This window comes from Pseudogymnoascus destructans (assembly GCF_001641265.1).
Source record: "Pseudogymnoascus destructans isolate 20631-21 unplaced genomic scaffold scaffold_2, whole genome shotgun sequence".
Classification (NCBI taxonomy): Eukaryota; Fungi; Ascomycota; class Leotiomycetes; order Thelebolales; family Thelebolaceae; genus Pseudogymnoascus; species Pseudogymnoascus destructans.
The window spans coordinates 1,961,536-1,988,175 of NW_020167521.1; the positions used below are offsets into that span (position 1 = coordinate 1,961,536).

General features: G+C 49.7%; 7 protein-coding genes across 7 annotated transcripts; 2 read left to right on the plus strand and 5 right to left on the minus strand.

Moving 5' to 3' along the window:
- Positions 1–1,369: 1,369 nt before the first annotated feature.
- Positions 1,370–2,605, plus strand: VC83_01257 (uncharacterized protein). Its single transcript, XM_024464940.1, has one exon. The coding sequence runs from the start codon at positions 1,968–1,970 to the stop codon at positions 2,475–2,477; it is 510 nt and encodes a 169-aa protein (XP_024327728.1). The 5' UTR covers positions 1,370–1,967; the 3' UTR covers positions 2,478–2,605.
- Positions 2,606–2,996: 391 nt separating this feature from the next.
- On the minus strand, positions 2,997–5,597 carry VC83_01258 (uncharacterized protein; the record flags this gene model as incomplete). Its single annotated transcript, XM_024464941.1, has 3 exons — positions 4,830–5,597; positions 3,174–4,695; positions 2,997–3,096 (listed from the first exon to the last, which is right to left on the minus strand). The coding sequence occupies exons 1-3, from the start codon at positions 5,104–5,106 to the stop codon at positions 2,997–2,999; spliced, it is 1,899 nt and encodes a 632-aa protein (XP_024327732.1). The 5' UTR covers positions 5,107–5,597.
- A 359-nt stretch (positions 5,598–5,956) lies between these two features.
- VC83_01259 (uncharacterized protein) lies at positions 5,957–8,859 on the minus strand. The gene is made up of 2 exons (XM_024464942.1): positions 7,671–8,859; positions 5,957–7,603 (listed from the first exon to the last, which is right to left on the minus strand). The coding sequence occupies exons 1-2, from the start codon at positions 8,168–8,170 to the stop codon at positions 6,718–6,720; spliced, it is 1,386 nt and encodes a 461-aa protein (XP_024327714.1). The 5' UTR covers positions 8,171–8,859; the 3' UTR covers positions 5,957–6,717.
- Positions 8,860–10,400: 1,541 nt separating this feature from the next.
- VC83_01260 (uncharacterized protein) lies at positions 10,401–11,893 on the minus strand (the record flags this gene model as incomplete). Its single annotated transcript, XM_024464943.1, has 2 exons — positions 11,438–11,893; positions 10,401–11,349 (listed from the first exon to the last, which is right to left on the minus strand). Exons 1-2 carry the CDS (start codon positions 11,605–11,607, stop codon positions 10,401–10,403), a joined length of 1,119 nt encoding a protein of 372 aa, XP_024328004.1. The 5' UTR covers positions 11,608–11,893.
- A 1,359-nt stretch (positions 11,894–13,252) lies between these two features.
- VC83_01261 (uncharacterized protein) lies at positions 13,253–13,834 on the minus strand (the record flags this gene model as incomplete). Its single annotated transcript, XM_024464944.1, has 1 exon — positions 13,253–13,834. The coding sequence occupies one exon, from the start codon at positions 13,832–13,834 to the stop codon at positions 13,253–13,255; it is 582 nt and encodes a 193-aa protein (XP_024328005.1).
- An 858-nt stretch (positions 13,835–14,692) lies between these two features.
- VC83_01262 (uncharacterized protein) lies at positions 14,693–17,141 on the plus strand. The gene has a single exon (XM_024464945.1). The coding sequence runs from the start codon at positions 15,996–15,998 to the stop codon at positions 17,049–17,051; it is 1,056 nt and encodes a 351-aa protein (XP_024328002.1). The 5' UTR covers positions 14,693–15,995; the 3' UTR covers positions 17,052–17,141.
- A 9-nt stretch (positions 17,142–17,150) lies between these two features.
- VC83_09592 (uncharacterized protein) lies at positions 17,151–18,073 on the minus strand. Its single transcript, XM_024473005.1, has 2 exons — positions 17,752–18,073; positions 17,151–17,608 (listed from the first exon to the last, which is right to left on the minus strand). Exon 2 carries the CDS (start codon positions 17,591–17,593, stop codon positions 17,282–17,284), a length of 312 nt encoding a protein of 103 aa, XP_024328773.1. The 5' UTR covers positions 17,594–17,608; positions 17,752–18,073; the 3' UTR covers positions 17,151–17,281.
- Between the last annotated feature and the right edge of the window lie 8,567 nt (positions 18,074–26,640).

Below are 26,640 nucleotides of genomic sequence, written 5' to 3' on the forward strand. Positions count from 1 at the left end.
CGTGCCTAGTGGACTCCTGGGAACTCACTCGAGTCCTCGGAGTCCTGGACTCTTAGGACTCTTCTCATCATCCTGCGAGTCCGTCACGTGATACTTTCGGAACTACTATTCCCCGCTGCCCCTCCAGGTACCAGGGCCGGTCTCATGCGACCTCCCTCCTTCCTGTCCTGTAGTTGGCCAGCCTTCTTGTTCCGTCGTAACACCTAGTACGAACTAGCTATACACCACAACAAGCAGCATGTAGCTATATGTGGTTGCTAAGATACAACAGCAACACCTCCGAGCTATGATAGACTTAGGAGTAACAGGCAACTTTATGACAAAGAAAGTAGCAGACACATACAGTTTTAGGATGCAACTAAAGACCGACCTATACCTATTAATGGTTGTAGATAGAGAGCCTATCTTAACTAACAACAGAATGGTAACCTACAAGACAGTCCTATTAGAAATGGACATGCTATGTTTCAGTTTGATATCGTATACATGGACAATCATGCATACATCCTTAGTGTGCTGTGGCTTAAGAAACACAACCCCTAGATCAACTAGCAGAATGAGAAAGTTGTAATGAGCTAGTGTACATGTGAACAACAAACAGACATGACATAAGGGGAGGGATCCTCCTAAGACTAGAAGGAGTTATGTGCAACTGCTAAGTCTAATGACCTAGCCTAGGCATCCTCACTAAAGCAAATACTAGTGGAGTATAAGGAATACAAGTAGTTATTCTAGGAAGTCCCTAAGAAAGAGGCACTTCCTAAGCACTAACTATAGGATCATGCGATACCTATTATAGAAGGAAAGAGTCTACCGTTCAGACTAATATATTAGATGTCAGCAGCAGAGCTAGACATACTAAAAGAATACATTGACAAGAACCTTACTAAAAGTTTCATTAGACCATCAACATCACTAACAGGTAGTCTAATACTATTTGTGCTAAAGAAGGACAAAAAGCTACAACTCTATGTTAATTATTAGGGCACAAACAACGTCACTATTAAGGACAGATATGCCTTACCCTTGATAAACGACTTATGACTGGTTTCAAGGAGCTAAGATATTCACAAAACTAGACCTAAAAGGCGCCTATAACTTAATCCGAATAAAGAAGGGAAACGAGCGGAAAACAGCATTCCGCACCCGCTATGGTTTATTCGAGTATTAAGTTATGCCCTTTGGACTAATGATTGCACCGGCGTCCATGCAGAGGCTCATGAATGAAGCCGACCTCGCTAATAGAAGCGGCCAGTTGCAGCAAGGAGGAACAACTAAGTTTAGAGAAAGAGGGTAATTGTAACGGGTGCCGCCGTTACAGTACATGTGGTATATAAAGCGTGTTACGCGTATTCCGGGCGAGCCGGAATACTGTAGTCTTTTTGGCTCAGTGGGATGTAGCGCGAGCGTAACCGTACATCATTACACTAAGTCAACGGATCTGCACCAATATTCTAAAGCTAGGTCGTCTACTAAGCTGCCCGTCTGCGCTAAACGCCTTCATACTCTCGAGCTGCTCGGCCTCGTCAAGTTCCCAAAACAAAAGGAAGTTGGCTTCGTCTACAGGCTCCCCGACTCAATAGGGCAAGACAAAAAGGGCTTCCCCATCGAAGACATGATTATCCGTAAGCCGCGGGCCACGATATTTCAGTGGGAGCACGACCCGGTCCCGGCACTTGGGCTGCGGTTCAACTTGGCGCGGAAGTTGGTGCAGAGTGTTTCGTTCCTGCATGCCAGCGGGTGGCTGCACAGGAACATCAGGACTGATGAGCTCTATATATTCCCCAAGTCCGGGCCGCGCTGTCGCGGGACTGGGAGAGTATGGATTTTGAGAATCCGTTCCTCCTGGGTTATCGGTATTCGAGGCCGGACGGTGTGCGAGATCAGCAGCAGTATCAATCAGCCTAACCAGCAAATAGTTTACACCACTGCTAAGTAGATCACCGCCATTAGTATCTGAGGTGCCTATGCCCATCCGATCCCAGGAGGGCCAAGCTAGCTTTGAGAACGCCTCGCAGGATAGAGCAAATCCCTACAAGGCGCCAGAGCTACAAACTGAGGGGAGGCATGTTAGGGTTAGGTTTGCTGGAGAAGACAGCGATCTCAAGAGCCAAGAGGCACACCGCGCCAACTTCGACATGAAGCACCACCCTTTCAAGCGCGCGTACCCAGACCGACGCTACTGTCACGCCTTCGACGTCTACTCGCTCGGCATCGCCCTGCTCGAGATCGGCCTGTGGACGCCGGTCGAATCACTCTATGCTGAGGATATGCTTGGCCCAAACGACCCTTTCGATACACGGCGCAAGCTGATACGCATAGCGCAGCAGGCGCTGCTAGATAGATGCGGTGGGCTTTACACAAAGGTGACGGCCTCGTGTCTTAGTGTGGACCCGGAGGACTCGGAGAAGTCGCTGATGGAGCAGCGGGAGCTTTGTGCGAGGACTGCGGCCGACCTTGCGCAGTGCCAGGTGTAATGCTAATGTTCGTACACTCTGAAGTGCAACTTCAATTATAAAGTACAACATTACCCTTCATTTTGTGATAGATACTTTGAGAGAAAATATATGATATTGCAGACAGAGGCTGTGGAATATGAGAGGGGGTAGCTGTCCCTTCATACCATTTTCTTAGTTCAGCTGTACTCGCCTTTTTCACCGATCTAGCTCACCGTGCAACACGTTGTACCTACTTTAAGGTGGTAGCGATGGTCGCGATCACAGAATAAGGGTAAGGGCGGCGAGGCCTACCCACTAGGCCGGATGGCACCGATTTAACTATTATCCAGAGGATTTTTGAGATCATGGTGGTTTATTACCCCTTCTCCATGAGGATACTGGGTGCGTGATGATCATAGGGGGTTGGTTGTAGGGGTTAATATATATGTACGCTTTTATCATTTTTACAAATTCTATACTGCTTGTTCCGCCCCGCCTATGTGTGAATTCGAACCATGCTATACCCCCCAATATTTCCACACCACCCTCACAACTAATCTAGGTCATGTAATACTTTGGTCCTCCACCGCCCTCTGGCACCGTCCAGTTGATATCCTGATCCGGGACCTTAATATCGCAAGTCTTGCAGTGAATGCAGCTGTAATCCATTAGCCTCTCTCCCTGCAAGAATCCCCTCAGAACAGAAACAGGGGTAGAAAAAGAGGAAACACTCACTTCTGCGCATTAATCTGAAACCTCACCCCCTCCTCCTCCCCCCCATCCTCAATATACTCATACACCCCCGCCGGACAAAACCTATTCTCCACCCCCTTAAACCTCGGCCACATACTCCTAGTATGCTTCTTCCAGTCCTTCACCTGCAAATGCACCGGCTGATCCTCCTCATGATCCGTCCCCGTCCTCGCCACACTCGTCAGAATATCAAACGTCACCTCCCCATCCGGCTTCTCATACACGATCTTCTCGCACTGATCCGCCCCCTTTGTCGCCTGCGCATCCGTCTTGCTGCCGTGGGACAGGGTCCAGGGAACACGGCCCTTGAGGACGAAGGCTTCGAGGCCGGAGTATGCGATGCCGCCGTATAATTTCAGCGGCCCGTGGAAGGACGGGCGCATGTTACGCACGGATTTCAACTCGCTCCATACCCACGACTGGCGCAGTTTCTCCTCATAGTCGTAGAGGAAGACGGTCCCCTCCTGCGTAGCGGTGAGCGCTTCGTACGCGGCTTCGGCGGCGAGCATGCCGCTCTTCATGGCTGTATGCGTGCCCTTGATCTTGGGGACGTTCATGAATCCCGCAGTATCTCCCACCAATGCGCCGCCGGGGAATGCGACCTTGGGGATGGATTGGAAGCCTCCCTCGACGAGGGCGCGGGCGCCGTAGGATATGCATTTCCCCCCCTCGAGCACGGAGCGGTAGAGCAGGTGATCTTTCATCTTCTGGAACTCCTGGTAGGGTGAGAGCCAGGGATTCGGGTAGTCGAGGCCGACGACGAGTCCGATGCTGACGAGGTTGTCACCGAAATGGTACATCCACCCCCCTCCATACGTATCCGCCGGTAACGGATACCCGAGGGAATGCGTAATACTTCCCTTGTTGAACTTCTCCGGCGCGATCTCCCAGACCTCTTTGATACCCAGCCCGTACGTCTGCGCCTCGCTCTCGCGGCGGAGATCGAACTTCTTGATAACTCCCTTCGTCAAGCTACCATGGCATCCCTCAGCGAAAAGCGTCGCGCGAGCATGGAACTCCATGCCCCTCTCAAACCCACCCTTCCTACTCCCATCCCTCGCAATCCCCTGGTCCCCCGTCGCAACACCCTTTACTGATCCATCGGGGCGATACAGCACCTCCGCGCCCGCAAACCCCGGATAAACCTCCACCCCCGCCTCCTCAGCCCTCTCCCCCAACCACTTCGTAAACTGGTTCAGGGAAACGATATAATTGCCCTTATTATGCATCTGCGGCGGCGCCGGGATCGGGAGGGCCATCTTTTTCGTCAAGAACCGCATTATATCGCCGGCGGCGGGCGTGATGCCGTCGAAACGATCTGGGTTCGCCTCGTCCAGCCAGTTTGGGATGAGTTCTTCGATTGCGCGCGGTTCCAGCACGGCGCCGGAGAGGATGTGGGCGCCGATCTCGCTGGCTTTTTCGAGGACGACGACGCGGAAGTCGTCGTTGCCTGCTGCGGTCGCGAGTTGTTTGAGGCGGATGGCGGAGGCGAGTCCTGCTGGGCCTGTTGAGAGTTTCTGTCAGCTTTCATCCCTCGGTTCATTTGGGTTTATTGTAAGGTTGTCGCTGGCCCCGCGCTGTTGCTGTGTGCGAGGGCAGGTTGACAGCTACAGGAGGGACAGCCGGAGAATCACATACCACCACCAACAATACAAACATCCACCTCATCACTCTCCCTCTCCACCATCGTCGGATCAAACGCCTCCTCCTGCCTCCTCTGGCCCGCCGAGAAAGCCCTGGTCTGCGGACCTCCAACCGCCGCCCTCAGCGGCGCAACAGCCGTCCTCCTCGCACCTGCCGTAGCTGTGATTCCCCTCCTCGCACCAGCGATGGTAGATGCTGCGCGTACGCTCCTCGGGGCGCTGCCGCTGCGCGCGGCGGCGAGGAGGGGGCGCATGGAAGTTGCTGTCTTCATCTTGGTATCGAGTCACACAAAATCGCAATGGGAATCAAGCTCTTTTCGCGCCCTAGTTACCCATACAATTGCAATGTCCCCAGTTCCTTTATATCTTTCTCTTCTTTCTCTTCCTTTCCGTATATCCGTGTAACCACTTGCAATTGTAGAAAAGGGAAGTGAAAGTGAAAGTGCGCAAGTAAGTGAGTGAGTATGGATGACGAGCACCAGCTGGCTTTTCACCTCGCACTCCTCTCGGCGCTCGGTGTCGTGGGCCGAGCTCCAATCGGCCTTGCAAGAGCTGTTGCGGGTGCTGGTAAATGCGTTTCTACCGTGGTGGGGCAGGGCGAGCCCGATACGTGCCGTGTGGCCAATAAGCGCCGCGCCGATTCAAAGCGTTATATCCAGTGTTCTTCAGTCCCCCAGTCCCCCAGTCCCCTTCTGCCGTTGCAGGTTATTGTAGGGGATTGACAGGGCGGGATTGTATGGTAATTGAGGTTTTCTGTTATTTGTTTTCTCAGACGATCTATAGTACACACGATATTGCATCCTGGACTTTGTTTTTGGCGGTGTCGAAATGCACCAGACACACCCAGGTCCGAGTCTCACCTCTAACTCTAAACGGCGCCGGTTGCGGCCGAGAAAATCTGAGAAGATGGATGTAACCACGTGCCGGTGTCTCTCACATCACACGAGCTTTTAAAATCCAATCATAAGGTGGAGATTTATTCTTTCATTTCTTTCTTCGTTATCGACATCTATCTATGTCCACATCCACATCCACATCCATATCCACATCCACATCCACATCCACATCCACATCTACATTGTCTCATCCCCCTTCTCCCTCCCATCCCCCTCATCCCTTCTCCCCCTCACTCCGCTCTCTCATCTCTTCCCCTATTCCATCTCCCATCCACTCTACCACCTGCAGGAAAAAAGCACCACCCAACTCTCAAGATTACATATATATACACAATTCCTCTTTCAAAATCTTTCGAGCAGTGAGCTCCCTCATCTCCATCTCTTGGAATGAATCTGCAGTCTCCAGCAAGACAAAACAGCAACAAAAACAGCAAAACTCGCTAGCAAAAAGCAAAAAAAGCAAACCAAAACAGAGTAGTGACGAGTAAAAAAGGGGAGGAGGCGTTGTGTGTAGAGAGTAGCGACCCCAAAAGACGGCAGAACATCCATCCACCCATATATTTGCGCCAGAGTTGGAGGAGAGTAGTAGTAGTGAAAAACAGAAACAGCAACCGCGACCACCCCCATCGCTCTTTCCCATCTTTCTTTTCTTTGTAAACAAATCGTGTCTTCCCGCCCATAAACTTTTTTGAGTTCCGTATCGTTCCTGCCGTTTTTGTTTCGTTCTAAAGCAAACAAAGTGAAGCACTAGTAATCGCCAACATCGGGTCCGTCCGTAAAAAAAGCCGTAAAACGCCGTGAAAAGCACAAAGGATCTCTCCCTTCTCTCCACCAAAAAATGTAAAATCGACGTTGCCGCAAGCAAAGCCAGCCAGCAAAGCCCAAAAAATAACGGGCGCTCGTCGTCGTCTGGCCCGATCCGTCGTCGTTAGACGGTCGGGCACTCCCTCCAAGAAGCGAAAAACCCCACACAGAACCACACCCACTTTACTCAAAGCAATCAAACATCCCATCCAACTCCTCCAAATCGATATTCTCTGGACTCCTCGAATCCCACTCCATCTCATCCTTCGTCCATACCTCGTCCATATCCTCAAACGGCCTCTTCAACACCGATATCGACGCCGGGGACGACAGCAATGGCATCATCCCAGCCATCAAACCGCCCACCGGTTTCATCGCCGGGCTACTCACAAAGCCGTGCAACCCTCCATTGTCGCCTTTTCCATGATGATCATGCTCCCCGAACAAATCCCCGTCCCCATCCAGATCCATAATCTTCACCTCCGCCTCCCCCGAGAACGAGAAAGACGGAATATGCGACGCCGCAGCAGCGCCCTCCCTCAGCTTCTCACTCAGAAGCTGTCTCCTCTGCATCCCCCTCGCCGTCTGCGTAAACTCCTTCTCATCTTTCTCCAACGGCGGCGACGCCGCGCGATGATTCCTCACCAACCCGGCCCGCGCATCGCTCGTCAAACGTCCCGAGAAGGACCCGCTAGGCGTAGGCGGCGCGACGGAGCCGTTGGAGTCGGAGCACCCGGCATCGTCGAGTTCAGGAGACGAGAGGTCGACTTCGGGAGAGGGGGAGAGCTGGCGGCGGCGCTCGGCGTCGACGTCGTCTTCGGAGCGGGATTCGGTGGAGGAGAGGGAGGGGGAGATGATGGAGCGTTGCGGGAAGGCGGTGGAGGAGGAGGCGGCGGTGGAGGGGGAGGGGATGGGTTGGTGGCGGTAGGTGGTGAGGTAGAAGTAGGTGCGGCGCGGGTGGACGGTCTCGAGTTCCTTTGCGAGGGGGCAGGGCGCGAGTGCCGACCAGCAGGATCGCTTGAGGTATGTGGAGAGGCGGGAGGATATGATTGCTGACGGGTTCGCGGATCTAGAGAGAGGAGGTTAGCAAAGGTCGAGGCTAGGGTCGCATTTCTGGTCGCAGGGGAAATACTCACGTCTCGACTATCTTTACCGAGGTCGACAGGATGGCGGCCAGCTCCTTGACCAGGTGCGGCCTGTTCGCTGTCCGTTGTAATTGTACAATAACCGCCTCGACGATATCATCATTGATGCCCTCCAAATCGATCTCCCGTCTTGGCGCGCCCTCATCCTCCACGGCATCCGCCTCCGGTGACGGCGGCGGCGTATGCTCGTATTTCAGTATGCTCTTCGCCGCTGGTTCCGGTTTCGATGGTGGCGACATATGCGACAGCGGTTTTGATGAGGATGATGGCGATGATGATGATGCGTGCGACTGTTTTATTTTTTTGAGCGGCGGCTGCTGGTCGGACGGCGCTGTCGACGTAGGCGATGAGCGGTTTGCTGCCGCGGCGGCCGTAGCAGCTCTCGAGGCGTGTGTGACGGGGAGGTGGATGCCTAGCGACGGCAGCGACAGCGATTTCCGACGGGTGTTATAGGGCATCTTGACGGCTTTCTTGGGTGCTGCGGAGCGCATGGGAAGAGTCGTTTTGTGAGTGTCTTTTTTGGAAGGGTCGGGTGAGAGAGGGTCGTGAGAGGGGTTGGTGGCGGAGGGAGAGGAGAGAGGAGTTGGAAAGTTTTGTTTGCGACAATTGCAGGCGAAGGGGAGGGATGCGCTCTGTTTGGGGTGGCTGCACGTTGCACGCTCGGATTTTCCCTAGTTGACGTATTATCCCTTTTCAGGAAAGTGCTGTACAGGTATAGTACGGCTTGTAGTGGCTTTTTCAGTAGTTTGGTGTGAAGATGTCGGGGATGTTATTGGATGCAACAGGGGGGTTTGTTGCGTGGGGTTGACGGGGTTGGTTTGACGGGGTTGGTTTGACAGGGTTGGTTTGTTCGATGGTGGTGGTTGGGATGCGAGTGGCCGCCTCGGAAATGCAGCAAGGCGCGCGAGTTTTGGGGTTCTGCGCGCGTTGGAAACGGCGTGAGATTGTCGAGCGGTAAGGAGGTACAGATGGGCGTACTTATGGTGTACAGTAAATGTATTCTCCGTTACTTGTTGATAAGTGAACAGAGTGGGTGTTTTGTCGTCTTTTCTCAATTCTTGGCTGGCGCAATGGATGGGTGTTGTGTTGCTGTTGTTGTGGTCGGTTGATGATGATGGTGATGATGGTGATGATGGTGATGATGGTGATGATGGTGATGATGGTGATGATGGTGATGATGATGGACTTCCTTCCTTCTGGTGTGATCTCCGGGTGGGACGACGAGAGAAAGGTCGACAGGATTGTTTGGTGTTGTATAGGAGGGAGTTGTCGTCGACGAGTTTGTTGTTTGGTGGGTTTGGTAGTGGTTGTTGTGGCAAAGATGTGAATGTTTGCAATGTCGTGTGGCTGGGTTTTGGGTGTTTTTGACGTGGGGGATGTGATGGCGGATGGACGGTTTAGTGGACAGTTTAGTGGTCTGTTAGTGATGTTAGTGGTCTGTTAGTGGTCTGTTAGTGCCTGTTAGTGACTGTACTTGGGCTGGTAAGCGAGATGGGTTTCCACTGTGCCCTGTTGTTTTTCCCCATCTGCCCACGACTCGGGCGACAATGAGCAAAGCGAGCATGAGATGACGAACGTCTTTCTTTCCCAATGCTAAGTCGGCAAGGATTTTTTTGTCCACTTTATGCCCATCCCCACCCATTCCCACATTTAAAAAGTCTTGAGCTCACCAGGACCGACGGAGCACGGAGAAAGTGCCTCTACCCACGAGATGAGGCCAGACTGCCCTCATCTCGGTCGTCGCCCCACGCCACGAGTGACGAAAGTGGATGATGGTCTGTCTGATTACCACTTCAACGAACGGAGCTGCGGTGTTGAACGGAGCTGCGGTGTTGAATGCGCGCCGCTGCTGCATGTAACTTATGTCTTGTCTGATGTCGGTGAGTGCGTACATACATACATATGCACACCACAGAAACACCCCAAGGCACGACCGTGAGCCCAATCCAATCACCTCGTTGCATGTCTGGGCGATATCCCATCTCTCCCATCTTCGGCGGCCGAGAGAGGCTCCGTCATCGAATGAATTTAGGGATGTGGCGTCTCTCATCTCGTTCATCCCGTTCATACGGTACTGTATAAAACCCACACATGGTACTGTACGGATAAGGATTATGTGCGTACTCTACGCCTTACCTCGGCGCCCCAGATCTTATTAATCTCATCATCTCATCATCTCATCATCTCATCAGCCAATGGGCAAATCGGGAATTGAGACAAAAAGACAAAAAGGGTACGACACGAGAGTAAGTGAGAGTGAGAGTGAGAGCGAGGAGAAAAAAACTCGCCCAAGGTTGAAAAAAGTGACTAGGCGAGATCTGGGAGGTAAGCGGTGGGTTCGGGATTTGGAAGCCGGGGTGCTGTTGAGCTAGCTACTTTGGGGATAAGGCAGGGTACCTCGGTACATGTAACGGCTAGCTTGGGCGTTTTGGGTTTGGGGTCACGGGTTGGAATGTTTCCCCTGATTCAGTGCATTATTATTGTTTATACATTTGTTAAACAGTCTAGGCGAGGTAGATCAGGGGATACTGTACACTTCCGACATTGCATCCAGACGCCACCTTCTGGACGCCAACTTCTGGACGCCAACTCCTGGACGCCAACTCCTGGACGCCAACTCCTGGACGCCAACTCCTGGACGCCAACTTCTGGGAGGCCTCATACCAACCCCGACTTCTTCCCACTTCTTCCCACCCTTCCCCCCCCCTCCTCCTCCTCCTTCTACTCCTTCTCCTCATCCTCAGCCCTCCTCAACTCAAGCCACCAAGTAGTCCCCCAATTCCTCCTCCTAACCTCCACCACCCTCAACCCCCCCTTCTCAACCTCCTCCAAAATCCCCCCCACCTCCCTATTCCACCAACATCCAAACCTCTCCGCATGTCCCGGCGCCAGGGCATCGAGTATATTATTCAGCCACCCCCAATACCCCCGCCCATGCTCTAACAATAAAATACGTCCGCCGGGGGCGAGGTGGTTAGAGAGGTTGAGGAGCAGGGCGGCGGGGTGGGGGGTCGAACAGAGACCCATGGTTTGGAGGATTGTGTCGTATTTCTCGGGCGCGGATGAGGTGGGTGAGGAGGAGGAAGGCGGCGGAGGAAGAGGCAAAGAAGCATCCTGCACAACCCACTGCACCCCCCTAACCCCAGGATGCTCTCTAGAGAACTTCTCCCTCGCCACAGCAATCATCTGGGGCGATTTATCCACCGCTGTGAAACTCGTCACCGTTCCCTCCTCCTCCTCCCCATCCTTCTTCCCCCCCTTCCCCATTTCCACCCCGGTCATCAAAGGTCCAAACTCATAAAACCCCATATTCCTCCCCGTCCCAACAGAAACCTCACAAACCGCCCCCCTCGCCTTGGACGCCATTTCTTTCCTTAATTTCAACAACCCCATCGACCACTCCATCCACTCCACGTCCCCGTCGAATTCGGTGGCGATATCGTTGTACCGCTCTGAGACATCGAGGGGGACGCTGTGGGAGGAGGAAGAAGGGGAGGAGGTGGCGCGCCGGTAGGTGACGTAGATGTAACTGCTGTACCCAGCTAAAGTGAAAGCGGTGAGGGAGCCGAGGAGGAGCGGGAGGGTGCGGTGGCGCATGGGGTTAGGTGGTGCGGGGGGGGAGTTGGCTGCTGTGGGGTTGCTTTGTTTTGGTGGTGGTTTTCGAGGGGGACTGGGGGGTGGTTAGTTGTGTTGTTTCTTACTTGGGGTTGTGATGCCCGGGGGGGGGGGGGGAGCTAGAGGCGGAAAGGGAAACGCACCTATAAGGCAAAGGCTTCACCTTCTTCGAAACATTCGGTTTTGTCCACTTTGCGCGCAGCGGCGCGCTGGTACTCAGACGCTTTATATATGTTTTCGGGGCGCATTGGCGGCAAGTTGATGGTGTTGTCCCGGCAAGAAACCGGAGGAGGGGCACGGTGGGGGCTTTCATTCTGAATGGCCAGGATGGAAAGTTCGGATGGGAGGGAGAGGTGAGGTGCCCCGTGGGACTTTCTAGGAGCTGATGAGTGAAGTGAGGTGAGGTTGAGATAGCTCGGACTCGGGGAATTTCGATGGACAGGGGTGTGGTTTAGCGCGAGGCTGGGGGTGGTGGTGATGACGACGCGAGGCTGCGGTCAGGGACGGAGTTTGGGGAAATGTGAGAATAGTTGGCTTAGAAAAGGGAGACGGACGGATTAGTACATGGGAGTACTGTATCACTGTTAAAAATACCTGAGGTTGTTATTTAAAGATTCTTTTGTATTTTTGTAGGATGTAACATGCATTAATCCGTCGCGCAAACAGAAGAAAGAAAGAAATTCTCCGAAAACGGATAAATCAGTCCCCCTGCAACCTGCCGAAGAACAGAACACAAACGCAGTACCCCTCGTGTCCAAAGCAAACTACGTATTGTCCAACAAACCAAACTCCAACACAAAAATACCGCGCGGATATCCCATACCACAAACACACACAGAGCTACTGGAACTCACACCCCCCAGCACCCCTCCTCCTCGTCCACCCCACAACCTTCACCTTCCTCCCCCTCCCCCTCCCCCTCTCCCTCAACTCACCACCCCGCACCCTCTCCCCACCCACCACATCCCCCAACTCCTCCTGTTCCACCTCCTCCTGTTCCACCTCCTCCTGTTCCACCTCCCCATCCGCCCTCTTTGCTAACACCTCATCCCAAGGCATCCTAACATCATGCGCCCTGACCCCCACCTCCCTCACCCACGCCTCGCGGAACACACCCGCTACCCTCTCTACCTCCTCCTGATCCTCGCCTTTAACGCGGTTTATAAAGATTAATGCGTATTCTGAGCGCAACAGATTGTAGTCTGTTTCCAGACTCGTGTCAGGGAGTGCCGTATTCAGCGGTTTCGCCTGTCCCAGCCCCGCATCCGCCTCTGCAACCTCACGCGGCGCAGGTTCAGGGCGTACCAGATCCGGAGTCCAAGGCATAACCTGCCTCTCACCGCGGGGTCCAACGACCGTAACAAACGCAGCTTGTATCAGCCTTGCCAGCGCATATCTCTGCATGGGTTCTTTATTCAACTTCCCATCCTTCCCAAACGCCATATCCTCCCACTCCTTCCGAAATGGTAGTTTTTCGTCCTCAGACACCCATCCACCGGGCGGTGCACGCAAGGGGTCCCGAGGAGGTGAGACGAGGGGCCGATAGGGTTTAGAGCGGAAGTCGATGTGCCAGGGCATGTTCTCCTCCATTCCCCTGACGCCCACGCGCCTTTTCCAGGAGGCTTGGATGAGTGGTCTTAGCTCGTTCTTGCGCTCGGGGGATTTTCGGGCGGAGGCTATCTGCCATCTTGTGAAGTAGTCACGGCGGGCTTTTTCGTATTGTTCGTCGGTTAGGCCGGTTGGGGTGGTGCTTCGCAAGCAAGGGGTTGGTGGTGGTGGTGGTGGTTTTGGCTTCGGTGGTATTGCTAGCTCTTGCAGCTGGTCCCAGGTCTATCCCAAGGCATAGTGCGGTGTGTTTCTGGGTATCCGTCGGCCTTTCGGGTCCATTCATCTTTGATGTACTGTCTGAAGGTCTCGAAGTCTCGATGGTTATTACTAACTCTCGGAAGCCCCTCTTCCTATTTCTTCGTGAGGTGGATAATCTCATTCCGTATATCCCAATCTAGGCGCCCATCAAATTCCGTATAGTGCTCACCCCCCTGGGCTCCTTCGCCAGTAAATCCTTCCTCGCCATATAACCCACCACTACCGCCCCGAGCACGCATCCGGAGAGTAGCTTCCATATCATCGAGACTCCGTGACGCTGCACCATCGCCAGTACGACCTCCGAGAGCAGCTTCAATATCATCGAGACTCCCTAACCCAGCACCATAGCCCTGAGTACGGCTGCCGAGAGCGGCTTCCATATCATAGAGATCCCTTAACATAGCTCTATAGCCCCGAGTATGACTACCAAAAGCGGCTTGCATATCGTCGAGACTCCCCAACGCAGCTCCATAGCTCTGGGTACGACCGCTAAGAGCGGCTTCCATATCATCAAGACTCCCCAACCCAGCACCATCCCCAAACTCCTGATCCGCCCAACGCACCACCTCCTCATCACTTTGTACCTTCATCACCTCCCTCAAAAACCTCGCATACCCCTCCCTCGTCCACTTGCGATGCGGTCTCATACAGCCCTCGTCGAAGCACACGTACATCTCCCGGCGCAATCCCCAGGAGGACCAAACTTGGCGTTAGCGACGTTAGTAAAAGACAGCTTTATCTCCGCCTCTTGAGCTGGGTCTAGAGGTTCCACGCTCTCGTTCAGGTATCCGAGGTACCCTTCATACGTGAAGATGCGGTGGGGATGTCTGCAGGAGGGGGAGAAGCAGGTGTGGCAGGTGGGGTAGGAGAACTTGATTTTGCTGAGGTCCATGGCTGTGGTAGAGGGGTGGTTATTGTGATTATGTGCGTTGGCTGATCGGGATTCGGGAAGATGGATTTGGTGTTCGGGATATTGTCTGCGGAGAATGGTTGTAAAAACTCGAGGACTGAGATCTGAGACTGCCGTCACTTGAAGCTTTAAAGGATTTCTCGGTCCTTTTCTGGACGCTGCATGCGTTTAGACAAAGACTCAAGTCTTAGAAACAGATAGAGAGACATCTGGAATCTATTGGCCCGATCAGTCTCCTTTGTTCCTGGGAGACAGAGAAGCATCCATGTTCTTTAGAGCTCTATTTGGCGAATAGAAACAAAGCTGGGGAAGCTCTCAAATTCTGCAGATATTAAATCAGCTGGAAGATCACTGCTGCCTTTCACACGCGATAAAGAGAAGCTGGAACTGCGCAGACATGTTATCTGACCGAGAGTTCCCATTTCTTCACCGAGCATCGCTGGTGAACAGTCTACTTCTGTAAAGACCACATATAAAAAGATGGGTTGAGCCATGTCCAAAGCTGCTGGTCCAGATCACTCGAGAACTCGCATTCTAGCCCTTTTCAACTCCGTCACAACGCGACGACATCGCGGCAACATCTTGGCGAACTTCGCACACCACTCAGCCGTCACCATGTGTGAGACGCGCTCCCGGTGGTACTCCTTCTGTCAGCACATCATCTACCTCAGATCACGTCACTGTCGGTACCGTGGCACGCAACATTGTCGCCGAACTTCGTCTGAGGAGGTGATCAATGACTTTTGCCCGGATTGCTGGGAGAGGATGCAGTGAGGGGGTGGGAAGGACATCGCGGGAGCTCTCTGTGCCGCTGGACGGTATGCAGATGTTTGGATAGTGTCTCCAGTGTAAGAAAATATATTTATGTCCTATATGTGAGAGATTGACTTGTGGCAGTAGATCGTGTTTGCATCGTCTCGCTTCTCTTAACGAAAAAAGGGGGGCGGCGCATGTGATACCAAAATAAATGTAAACAAATGCCCTCCCAGATGACTTTCTCAACTAATTCATTAAAGATATTGCATATAGGGCCATACACGTAAGGTCTCTCTGGATATTCAAAGAAAACGTCATACTGTAAAAAATGGGGTCGCTTGTGAAAAACTGCAAAAGACTTGTCAAATCTCGGCGTTTATGAGATTTGATAAGGAGAAAATCACTTGATTTTACTTTCGATGTTTGTGATAAGGATATTTATTTGTTTATTATTTATTTGTCGTTTGATTGCTGGGAGTCGAATTCGTAACCTCTATATCCATTCCAAACCCTGGCCAGATTGTCCTGACAGTGGTACTCCCACTGCGCCACTGTGCCGCTTGATTTGAAGATGGCTAAAGTTGGGTTATAAGGGTGAGGAGGCGGGCCTGGGTTTACCATGACATCTTGGGGGGTTCCACCTAACAAGGCTGCACTGAGCGTATGCCTGGGACGACAACAAAGGAGCCTTTGTCTGTATGGGATGTTATGAGGCTTTCATAAACATTGCAGAGAGTATGAAACTTCGAAACACGCTCACTTCAAAGCAACACCATTGCCTTCATAGGTGTCAGAGTATCCAGTCTGCCACAAACAAGCCAGCCTGAAAACCCAACCTTCCACAGACTGATCAGTCTCAGACAATACCGTTGTCTGATCAAAGTGATGAACATCTTCTTACAATGAACTTCCATTGCATAGACTCAACCTCTGACAACAATGTTTAAGATCCTTGAAACAACCCCTTTATGCAGAACAGACGCATACAATAGCCATCGAGGTATAAGTATGCCGCCATCGACCGAGATCACGGCTCAGTCAGATCATCTCTTCAGTTCATTTCCCCAGCGTATCTCAACAGCACAATACTCTCATCTTATCACCAAAATCACCACAAAAACAAATCGGCAGACAAGATTCCAGCAAGCAAGTTGACCTTCTTGCCCACCATGCCTGCCGCATTTACATTTGGGATAGAGGTGGAGTACCTCGTGCCTTTCATCTACACCGGTGACATAGATCCCGAGCCAAAGGATAGGCGCACCATAGATAGAACGCCCCCAAACACCAACGACTTCAGTGATGCAACCGGCATCGTAATCGACAATCGCGTCTACGACCGCGTGCGCAGGACTCTCCGGGATGTCGGCCTACCAGCAGCGGTGATGCCCGAGTTGCCCATCGGGTCCCTCCCAACCCAGTGGGAGCCGGTAAGGGACGAATCGCTCGTGGAAGACGACGACATGGCAGATCTATACGGAAACTGCTTTGTCCCGCTCGAGATTCGCTCTCCCGTCCTCAGCGCCGACAGAGCCGGCTTCCGAGCTGTCAGGTTAGCCATCGATGCCCTGGTATCTAAGCACCGCTTACTTATCACAGACACTTGCGGCTACCACGTCCACGTCGGCAAGGGCAAAGAGGGCTTCAGCCTGCCGGCCCTCAAGAACATCGCTGCCTTCCTCTGGGTCTTTGGGCCCCAGCTCGGCACCTTGCATCCGCCATATCGCCATACTATCGGCTACGCATCATCGATGCGGAAGAGATCCAATATCTCGCACCATGCAGAGGACCTGCGCGAGGGCATCCGCGAGATCTACGCGGCGAAGACAGCACGCCGGCTGGTCTACCTGATCCACTGGACGGACCCCGACGAGAAGTTCGAGAGCGACGACGTCTTCATCCGCAACATGGCGTATAACTTCGTCAACATCGTGCACGAGGAGGGCAAGAAGACGATTGAGTTCAGGCAGTTCTGCAGTACGACGGATAGCTTGCATGTCAAGATGTGGGCGGAGGTGTGCACGGGTATCGTTATGGCTTGTTCGGAGAGAAGTGAGGCGGAGTGGAGTGCTTTCTTGTACGACGCTGCTGCGACGGAGGAGAGTAGGCCTAAGGTGGTCTTGAATATTGCACAGCTGCTTAGCAGGATTGGGTTGGGCGACCAGGCGAATTGGGCGCAGCAGCGCAGTCAGGAGTTGGGGTATCGGATATGCTCGATCCAGTAAGCGAAAGGTAAGCTTTGTGTGCATGATGGTGCCCAGGGTTGCCGACGAGGGTAGGTATCAAGGGTAAGTGAGAGTGTTTCTTTTTGCCAGGATATCATTACCTATAGATTTCTTTTTGTCATTAACGTACATGTATAACGAAGCGGCCAAACAAGCGAACCGGCCAAAATATCGCGACCACCCCATAGGAATTGCGATAAATCCACCACAACACTAGAAATCAATTGAAACTACTCGGAGTCCTCTTCCTCAGATGTGTCTATTACAATCTGACAAGTGCGCGCATTATGTCCAGTCCCACCACACTTGCTACAGCGACGTGCGCGGGTTTCTTCCCTTATCTTCCGACCACTACTCGCCCTTATTTCTTGCTCCACTTGCTGTACAACATCCCTCTCATCCTGTAGCTCCTGTGCTACTTGTTGACTAAGTGATCCTCCTTGCTGTAATCGTGTTTTTTTAGCTCTCCGGCGCTTGCTTAGCACTTCATTTGCCTGTCGCAGGTTTTGGTTCTCCGCCTTCAACAATGCTAATTGATGCATTATTTGCGATGTACCCTTTGTAAACTGGTCAACAGCTGTATAGATTGAGATTGGAGAGCTATTTTGATGATGCGCAATTCGGTTTTTAATGAAGGTAGACTGTGATGAGGCTTCAATTGGGTTGTTTGGTGTTTGGGAAACCCAAGGTTGAGCAGTACCCGGACGGGAGCTTGGAGGAGTTGGTGTCTTTAACTTAAGATCAAGTGTAGAGATCACAGCAGAGCATCCAAGTCTTTCACGATTAGGAACTACCTTGAACAAGCCGGTCCTTGGTGAGGCTGGGGCCTAATGTCACGATCGCTCTATAGGTCGCCGGCATCTTGAGGTCTGTTCCTCTCGTGTGAGCTTCGTCGAGGTAAACCAAGCATTTATCCATCTGCCTGGCGGCTTGGGCTACAGAGGCACACGTGAGAGCCACTTGCGTACTAATTCTTCGTTCTAGGGTTCTAGTGTTGAGTAAGATCGATGACTTTTGATAATCCTGGCTAACTAAGAGGCTTGAAGCCGTAAGTGTTGGAGTGTATTACGGTGACCGGGGATCACACCCAAATTGTAAGGGTTCTCTGGTACCCGAAATGCTCACTTCTGGGCAGCGCCAGCGAGTATCACAATCAAGGGCAGTATGTAGAGTAAATCGATCAAATTGAATAATTACGCTATCTAATGGGCCTACGTATATATTTGTAGGCTTCGTGGGCAAGCCCAAGACCCTAACAAGAAGGGCGTTGGCGCCCAATATGTGATAGGATTCGGTGGCTGCATACGGTTATGCACCACCACCGAACCCGTGAGCCAATCCGGGAACCAGGCGGTTAGAATGCTGGAAAACCGATTTCCAGGGCCAAATGGCCACCGTAGCCCATAGCCCACGTTCTATTCCCAACAGTAAGCGCAGAGTTTTTTCGTGGTTCTACTCCGTACGTGTGGTCGCTTACTGTAGCCCCTGTATATTACAACACACCCCCCCAGGTGTTACAGTTTATATAAATAATAATAATAATAGTAACTTAAAAGAAAAGACTAATTAAATGAATGAGTGTTAATTGAAGTTTTGTCGCTTTTTCGGTGTTGTGGTAGAACTTTGGTGTTCCTCGGGTTTTTGTGTTGTATGTGTACCAGTCGGGTTTTGTAAGGTGTCGCAGGTCGGCTGCAGTATGGTGGTCTGGTCCAGGGTTGATGAGAAACTCTGCTAGTTTTTGTGTTGTGCGGGCTATGTCAGGTCTAGTCACGACTGCGGCATAGTTCACTGATCCAATCTTCCGTTAATAGAGATGAATCTCTTGTTTTGTTGCTTGCCCATTGTACGGGGTAAGTTCGACTGTAATCATTGGTGTCCGCGGCATCCTTGTTTGCGTGACCTTGTACGATGCAATAATCTTTTCAATATATGAATCTTGACACATCCACAGTTTGCGCCAAGTGCGGTCTCGTACAATTCTAATTCCGAGAAACCAATTTAGTTCCCCTATTTCCCGGAACTCATATGCCTCTATGAGTTTTGTATGGAAGTCTATTGCTTCATGCTTATGTCTTGGGTGGCTGAGGATACAGATGCCGTCAACATAAAAGAAGACTATTATGGTGTCAGACATGAACAGACACTGTGCTTCAGGAACTTGTGTGAGACCTAGAGATGTTAACTGTAATGGTGGGTGCACCAGATGTGAGAATCTAGCCACCCAAGGAAGGGATGATTTTACTAAGACAACACACTGTCTTAGGAAAAAGAGTCAAAGGGTCGTAGCTTAGACTATTCCACAACGCAGCAATCAGGTGTATGATGTAGTGTAGTGGTTTAGACAAGTTGTAACAAATGTTGAGTCTGAGAACTCAGGGATAAGATAAGTCAGAGGTTAGCACCTCACTGACTTTTCAGAAACAAGGAGTAACAAGATCAATGCTTGGAAGCTTGGAAAAGACGTGGAAGAATGTGATAGTCGATTTACTGTATTGTCTGCTTGCCCTTTCTTAAGGAAAGGGCAATCCTATTTATGCTAAAGGAGTGTAGTTCTCTCATTTTCCAAGACTTTCGATGACTAACCAGGCTTGGTAACTGTAGTCGATGTAAGAGAATCCCATAGAACCATCTCCTAGGTTCCTAGCCTATAGGAAGTGAAAGGAGGTCCAAGGTCAGAGTACCCCTATAGACAAATTATGTCATAACTTAACCAATCTTGTGGGTAACTAAGGAGCGATGACGTGTAATGAATCAAAGAGGGTTGTAGAAGCTTTTGGAGCTATCGTTCATGTTCCTAGGCCTCTAGTTGATAGAGATATGTCATGTGTAGTATTAGCCCAGTAACTAAGGAGTGATGCCATGTAATGAATCATAGAGGGTTATCGAGATATGCTATGTGGTCATATCGGCCCAGTAACTAAGGAGCAATGATGTGTAATGAATCATAGAGGGTTGTAGCAATCGTTGAGTAGTATTGCTTTTGTTGTTGGTGTGACAAGCCAAAATATGTATAGTGACTTGTAGGTTTGAGGAGGAGATTTCTAAGTTTGCTCTTGAGTTTGATAGCAAACTGAGTGCAACGAATGTCAGTATGACAATGTAGTTGGACCTTCTGCTAAGAGCGTCGGCTCTTGCGTTCTCAGAGCCCTTGTGTCATACTGACATTCGTTGCACTCAGTTTGCTATCAAACTCAAGAGCAAACTTAGAAATCTCCTCAAACCTACAAGTCACCATACATATCTTGGCTTATCACACCAACAACAGAAGCAATACTACTCAACGATTGCTGCAAACTCTTCTACTACATCTGTTTATGCTACATACATCACGGCATATCATTTGGACACTCATTGAACAAGTTATTAAGAAAATCTCCTCCTTAAGGGGGTGGGTCAATACTACCACATGGCATATCTCTACCAACTAGAGGCCTAGGAACATGAACGATAGCTCTAGAAGCTTCTACAACCCTCTATGATTCATTACACGTCATCGCTCCTTAGTTACCCACAAGATTGGTTAAGTTATGACATAATTTGTCTATAGGTACTCTGACCTTGGACCTCCTTTTCACTTCCTATAGGCTAGGAACCCAAGAGATGGTTCTATGGGATTCTCTTACGTTCACTACATGATTAGCAAGCTAGTTGTGGGTCGCACTTGATTTCTAATACATTTACCAAGCCTGGTTAGTCATGGAAAGTCATGGAAAATGAGAGAACTACACTCCTTTGGCATAAATAGGATTGCCCTTTCCTTAAGAAAGGGCAAGCAGACAATACAGTAAATCGACTAGCACATACTTCTACGTCTTTTCCAAGCTTCCAAGCATTGATCTTGTTATTCTCTGTTTTTGAAAAGTCAGTGAGGTGCTAACCTCTGACTTACCCCTGAGTTCTCAGACTCAACATTTGTTGCAACTTGTCTAAACCACTCCACCACATTATACACCTGATTGCTGCGTTGTGGAATAGTCTAAGCTACAACCCTTTGGCTCTGTTTCCTAAGACAGTGTGTTGTCTTAGTAAATTCATCCCTTCCTTGGGTGGCTAGATTCTCATATCTGGTGCACCCACCATTACACCATTACACCTTGCGATATGTAATCGTGAAGTTGTAGGCTGCGAGTGTCTCTGCCCATCGGACTTGTCTGCAGTTTAAAACCTTGGTTGTGGTGAAATATATGAGATTCTTATGATCCGTCCATACCTGTACTGGGTAGGTCGATTCTTCAAGATATACTCGCCATTACTCAAAAGCAACGACAATAGCTATCAGCTCCTTGTTGAGGATGTCGTAGTTGAGCTCTGCGGTTGACAGTTTTCTAGAGTAATATGCAACTGGCTTAAGCTTCTCGTCTTTGTCTGGCTGACTTAGACAGGCTCCAATCACGAAGTCAGAGGAGTCCGTTTCGAGGACAATACTCTTTGCAGGGTCGAATGTGACTAGGATAGGTGCTTCTGTGAACTTCGTCTTAAGTTCTAAAAGCAGCCTCTGCCTTGCTTGTCCATTCGAATGTAAGGTCTTTTCTTGTAAGCTCTGTGAGTGGTTGAGCTACCTTGGAATATCCCATAATAAACCTCCAGTAGAAGTTGGTGAAGCCTAAGAAGGCTTGTACTTCTTTGACCATGGTTGGTGTTGGCCATTCCAACACTGCTGTGACCTTTGCTTGGTCCATTTTGATGCCATGCGTTCTGACAATGTAGCCTAAGAATTCTACTTGATTCTTGTGGAATTCGCATTTTTCTGGCTTGAGGAGTAACCGATGCTCCTTTAACTTCTGTAATACCTTCCGAACATGACCAATGTGTTCCGTTGGGTCTCCTGAGTAGACTAAGATATCGTCTAGGTAGATGATAACAAACACATCCAAGTATTCATGGAGAGCTGCATTCATGAGCCTCTGCATGGATGCTGGTGCATTTGTTAGACCAAAGGGCATAACCAAGTATTCGAACAAGCCATAGCGGGTGCGGAATGCTGTTTTCCACTCATCTCCTTTCTTGATTCGAATCAGGTTATAGGCGCCTCTGAGGTCCAGCTTGGTAAATATCTTGGCTCCCTGGAACCGGTCGTGTAGTTCGTTTATCAAAGGTAAAGCATATCTATCTTTGATAGTGACATTATTCGTTCCTCGATAGTCCACGCAGAGTCTGAGCTTCTTGTCCTTCTTTGGCATAAATATTATTGGACTTCCTGCTGGTGATGTCGATGGTTGAATGAACCGTTTCACGAGGTTCTCGTCAATGTATTCCTTCAGTACGTCTAGCTCTGCTGCTGACATCTGATATATTGGTCCGAACAGTGGACTTTTTCCTTCCATGATAGGTATCTCATGATCCCATGGTTGGTGCTTAGGAAGCGCCTCTTCATTAGGGCCTTCCAGGAATAACTGCTCGTATTCCTTATACTCCACTGGTATTTGCTTCAGTGAGAATGCCTGGGCTAGGTCATCAGACTCAGTGGTCGCACATAACTCCTTCCGGTCTTTGGAGGTTTTCTCCTTCTGTGTCGCGTCCATTCATTGTTCACACGCGCACTGGCTCATCACAACTTTCTCATTCTGCCAGTCGATCTGGGGTTGTGTTTCTTGAGCCACGGTACACCAAGTATGCCTGCATGATTGTCCATGTGCATGATATCAAACTGTATTATTTCCTTGTGTCCGCGTAGCATGACCATTTCTAATGGGACCGTCTCGTGGGTCACCATCCCATTGTTAGTTGAGATGGGCTCTCCATCTACAACCATTAATGGGTATGGGTCGGTCTTCAGTTGCATCCTGAAACCATGTGTGTCTGCTACTTTCTTTGTCATAAAGTTGTCCGTTGCTCCTGAGTCTATCATAGCTCGGAGGTGTTGCTGTTGTATCTTAACAACCACATATAGCTGCATGCCGCCCATTGTGGTGCATAGCTGGTTGGTACTAGGCCTCTTTGTGTTGCTTGCCAGTGGCCTACTGCCGAGGACTCCTAGTTTTTTGAATCGTTTGAGAAAGAACCGTCTGAGGAAAATCCCTTATATTCACCATATTCTAATGGTCGTGGAACTGGTGTCCCTTCTCTTCTTCGTTCTGCTTTGCGGTGTAGGCGTTCATGTGCTTCTAACACTCAGTTCCCCTTTCTTCTCATGGGATGCTTTCCTGGGAAGGATACTTATTTGCATCCCAAATTTCTGCAAGCTGTAATGCTTTGTACTCTCCCTCCTGTTCTTGTTGTAATACTTGTAACAGGTTGTTTTGTCGAGCCTCATAGACCTCTTTCTTAGGGTGGTGTATGTCGTCGATTCTCCAATCTGCGATAGCATCCCGGACGTTGTATTTGCAGAGCTTGTACTCTAGCTATCCTGTGGCTTCCTTCTCCGTGTATTTCGCTCCACGGGGTTCCTGCTGGTGAGGGTATTCTGCTCGGCACCTCATTGTGCGAATTGCGACCTCTCAATCTTGTGTAATATCCTACCAGCTCATTGGTGACTTAGGCACAGGAATTCCTTGGTCGACCGTCTCCTGAAGCATGGCTTCCTTGAAGGTTCTCACTGCTCCTGGCAGTTGTTCCTTGAAGAGAGTCTTACTTGCTGTCTTCTCAAATGCTTGTAACCGGTGCTTTTGAGAGCTAGTGAGCTCCTTGTCATCATTCTTGTCTTCTCCGTTTGACAAGTGAAATTCCTCAAGATCCTGAGTGGTAACACTCCAGTTCTCCTTTACTTTTATCGTGGCACAAAGCTGTCCTCACGAGGCATCATACCCGCCCTGACCTTTCCAAGTCGCATTGAGCTGTTTGCCATACTTTCGTCCGCCGTTCCCTTTCTTTGGTTGTTTGCAATTTCGCACCATATGTCCAGGCTTGTTGCAGTTAAAACAGAGCCGTTCTTTAAGCTGTTGCTCCTTATCAGGGTTGTGTAGGCAGTTGCCTTGCTTGAAGGTGGCATCGAGTTCCATAGAGTCTGACCATCAGTTGTCTCGAGAATAATTCTCTCTTTTTCGACCTTCGTTACCTCAATACTTATAACTCTTCTTTGAGCTGTTGTAAGTTCGTCATTCCTTTTGGAACTTGTACAGTTGTCGATCTGGACTGTATGTTCGATGAGTGAGACCATGTCTTTTGGTTGATGCTCCATATGCGCGAGTTCCATACGGACATGGCTCTTTAGTCCACGACAATAGTGGCTAATGAGCGCATGGGCATCCCAATCAGTTTGGTTGCCATATCTTTGAAATTCCGTAGCATATGCGAGGTGCTACCATTCTGCTTCAATTTGTACAGATGGTCTTCTGCAGTTTTAACCTCATCGATATCGCCAAACATGCGGTGAATCTCCTTCTTGAATCCCTTCCAAGTACCGAACATAGTTCTGGTAGTAGTCATCGTACCACAGGTGTCCTCATATTGAAAATAGTCCTTAAGGAAGGGTTCTACCCATCGAAGGGCTTCCCCTCTAAGATACAAGGATGTCCATAAGGTGTAACTCTCATTGGTTGGAAACTTGTCAACATTGAAGTGCGTGTATAACTCAATCTGGAGTAGAAACACTTCAAGTTCTCTGCGGTTGCCAGAATAGGTGTCAGGCAACTTGACGCGTAGGGTTTCCCGGATGACTGGTTCAGCATCAGGCATGTCTTCATCCTCAGGTGGGATAGCCTGAGAAGGCGTTGGCATAGCTGGAGTTGGTGTAGCTGGGGTTGGTGCAGCTGTGGCAGCCCCGACCTTTCCCTTAGATCCTACAGCCGACATGTTGCTTTGTGTATAAGCCGGTACCTCATAGAAGTGGTGCTCAAAGTGTAACGCTGACTTCTAAATGATAGAAGACACAGATATTTTTTGTGTAAGGTTGACTTGACAGAGGAGGCAGGGGATTAGACACAAAGGCTTTCCAAGTAACACATTACAGTATTGTAAAGAATACTATACAGTAAAAATATGATAAGTCAATGCCTCGGATCCACAAAAATATATTGACTTAATGCATATATTGAGTAAATGTATTACATGTGATTAAATTAAAATTTGAAGCTATTTACATAAACCATGAGTCTAATGTCCCCTGCCTTTGTGAATTGGCTTTAAGGAGCCTTAACTGTCTCTCAAAACGTTCAAAAGTGTCATAGTGACATTTGTTGCACTCAGTTTGCTATCAAACTCAAGAGCAAACTTGGAAATCTCCTCCTCAAACCTACAAGTCACTATACATATTTTGGCTTATCACACCAACAGCAAGAGCAATACTACTCAACGATTGCTACAACCATCTATGATTCATTACACGTCATCGCTCCTTAGTTACTGGGCCGATATTACCACATAGCATATCTCTACAACCCTCTATGATTCATTACATGACATCACTCATACTACCACATGACATATCTCTACCAACTAGAGGCCTAGGAGCATGAACGATAGCTCTAAAAGCTCCTACGAACCTCTTATGATTCATTACATGTCATTGCTCTTTAGTTACCCACAAGATTGGTTAAGTTATGACATAATTTGTCTATGACATAATTTGTCTATGACATAATTTGTCTATGACATAATTTGTCTATAGGGGTACTCTGACCTTGGACCTCCTTTTACTTCCTATAGGCTACGAACCTAAGAGATGGTTCTATGGGATTCTCTTACGTCGACTACAGTTACCAAGCCTGGTAAGTCATGGAAAGTCTTGGAAAATGAGAGAACTACACTCCTTTAGCATAAATAGGATTGCCCTTTCCTTAAGAAAGGGCAAGCAGACAATACAGTAAATCGACTATCACATTCTTCCACGTCTTTTCCAAGCTTCCAAGCATTCATCTTGTTACTCCTTGTTTCTGAAAAGTCAGTGAGGTGCTAACCTCTGACTTATCTTACCCCTGAGTTCCCAGACTCAACATTTGTTGCAACTTGTCTGAACCACTTCACTACATCACACACCTGATTGCTGCATTGTGGAATAGTCTAAGCTACAACCCTTTGGCTCTGTTTCCTAAGACAGTGTGTTGTCTTAGTAAATTCATCCCTTCCTTGTGTGGCTAGATTCTCACATCTGATGCACCCACCATTACAAAAAGAACGTAAGAACGTTGGTGCTTCTGAGGTGTCACTATTCCCAGATTCCGTAAACTCAATCAGAACTTGAATGGTGTTAATCGCAGCTTGTGTAGTTGGCACAGGCTGTGAAGAAGGCTCACCCTCTTCCTCATCATCTTGAGTGGTATCTGGGATGTATTGTGACATGATATCCTCAAGAATAGCATCCCCCCCTGAAAATCCTCCCACCCCTCTAACTCTTGTATATCCTCATCGACTGGATTTAAAAAGCTCGAAAGATCCATAGCATCGTGTACATTCCCAGCTTGTTGTACTTGTTGATAGAGATTGGTAATATCAGGAAGAGGTTGTGACGGTAGTTGAACTGGCTTGAACAATCATACTCTTTCGAAAACAGTTATAGATTGTCGAGTTTGTAAGGTCGTGATTCCAGGATCGAAGAAGCCATCGAATAGCAAGTCGTATATTCATCGTTTGGACAGGATCTTCATTCCTTTCAAAAGTGTCAAGGATGTAAAGGAGCCATTGTCGACGGTAATGAGCTTTGACAGAGGCAATG

Bases quoted from the DNA above. Each gene is read 5' to 3' on its own strand.
- VC83_01257 (XM_024464940.1), top strand. From the start codon at position 1,968: ATGCCCATCCGATCCCAGGAGGGCCAAGCTAGCTTTGAGAACGCCTCG.
- VC83_01259 (XM_024464942.1), bottom strand. From the start codon at position 8,170: ATGCGCTCCGCAGCACCCAAGAAAGCCGTCAAGATGCCCTATAACACC. The intron at 7,604-7,670 runs GTGAGTATTTCC...TCCTCTCTCTAG, and splicing joins TCGGTAAAGATAGTCGAGAC to ATCCGCGAACCCGTCAGCAA.
- VC83_01262 (XM_024464945.1), top strand. From the start codon at position 15,996: ATGCCTGCCGCATTTACATTTGGGATAGAGGTGGAGTACCTCGTGCCT.
- VC83_09592 (XM_024473005.1), bottom strand. From the start codon at position 17,593: ATGCATCAATTAGCATTGTTGAAGGCGGAGAACCAAAACCTGCGACAG.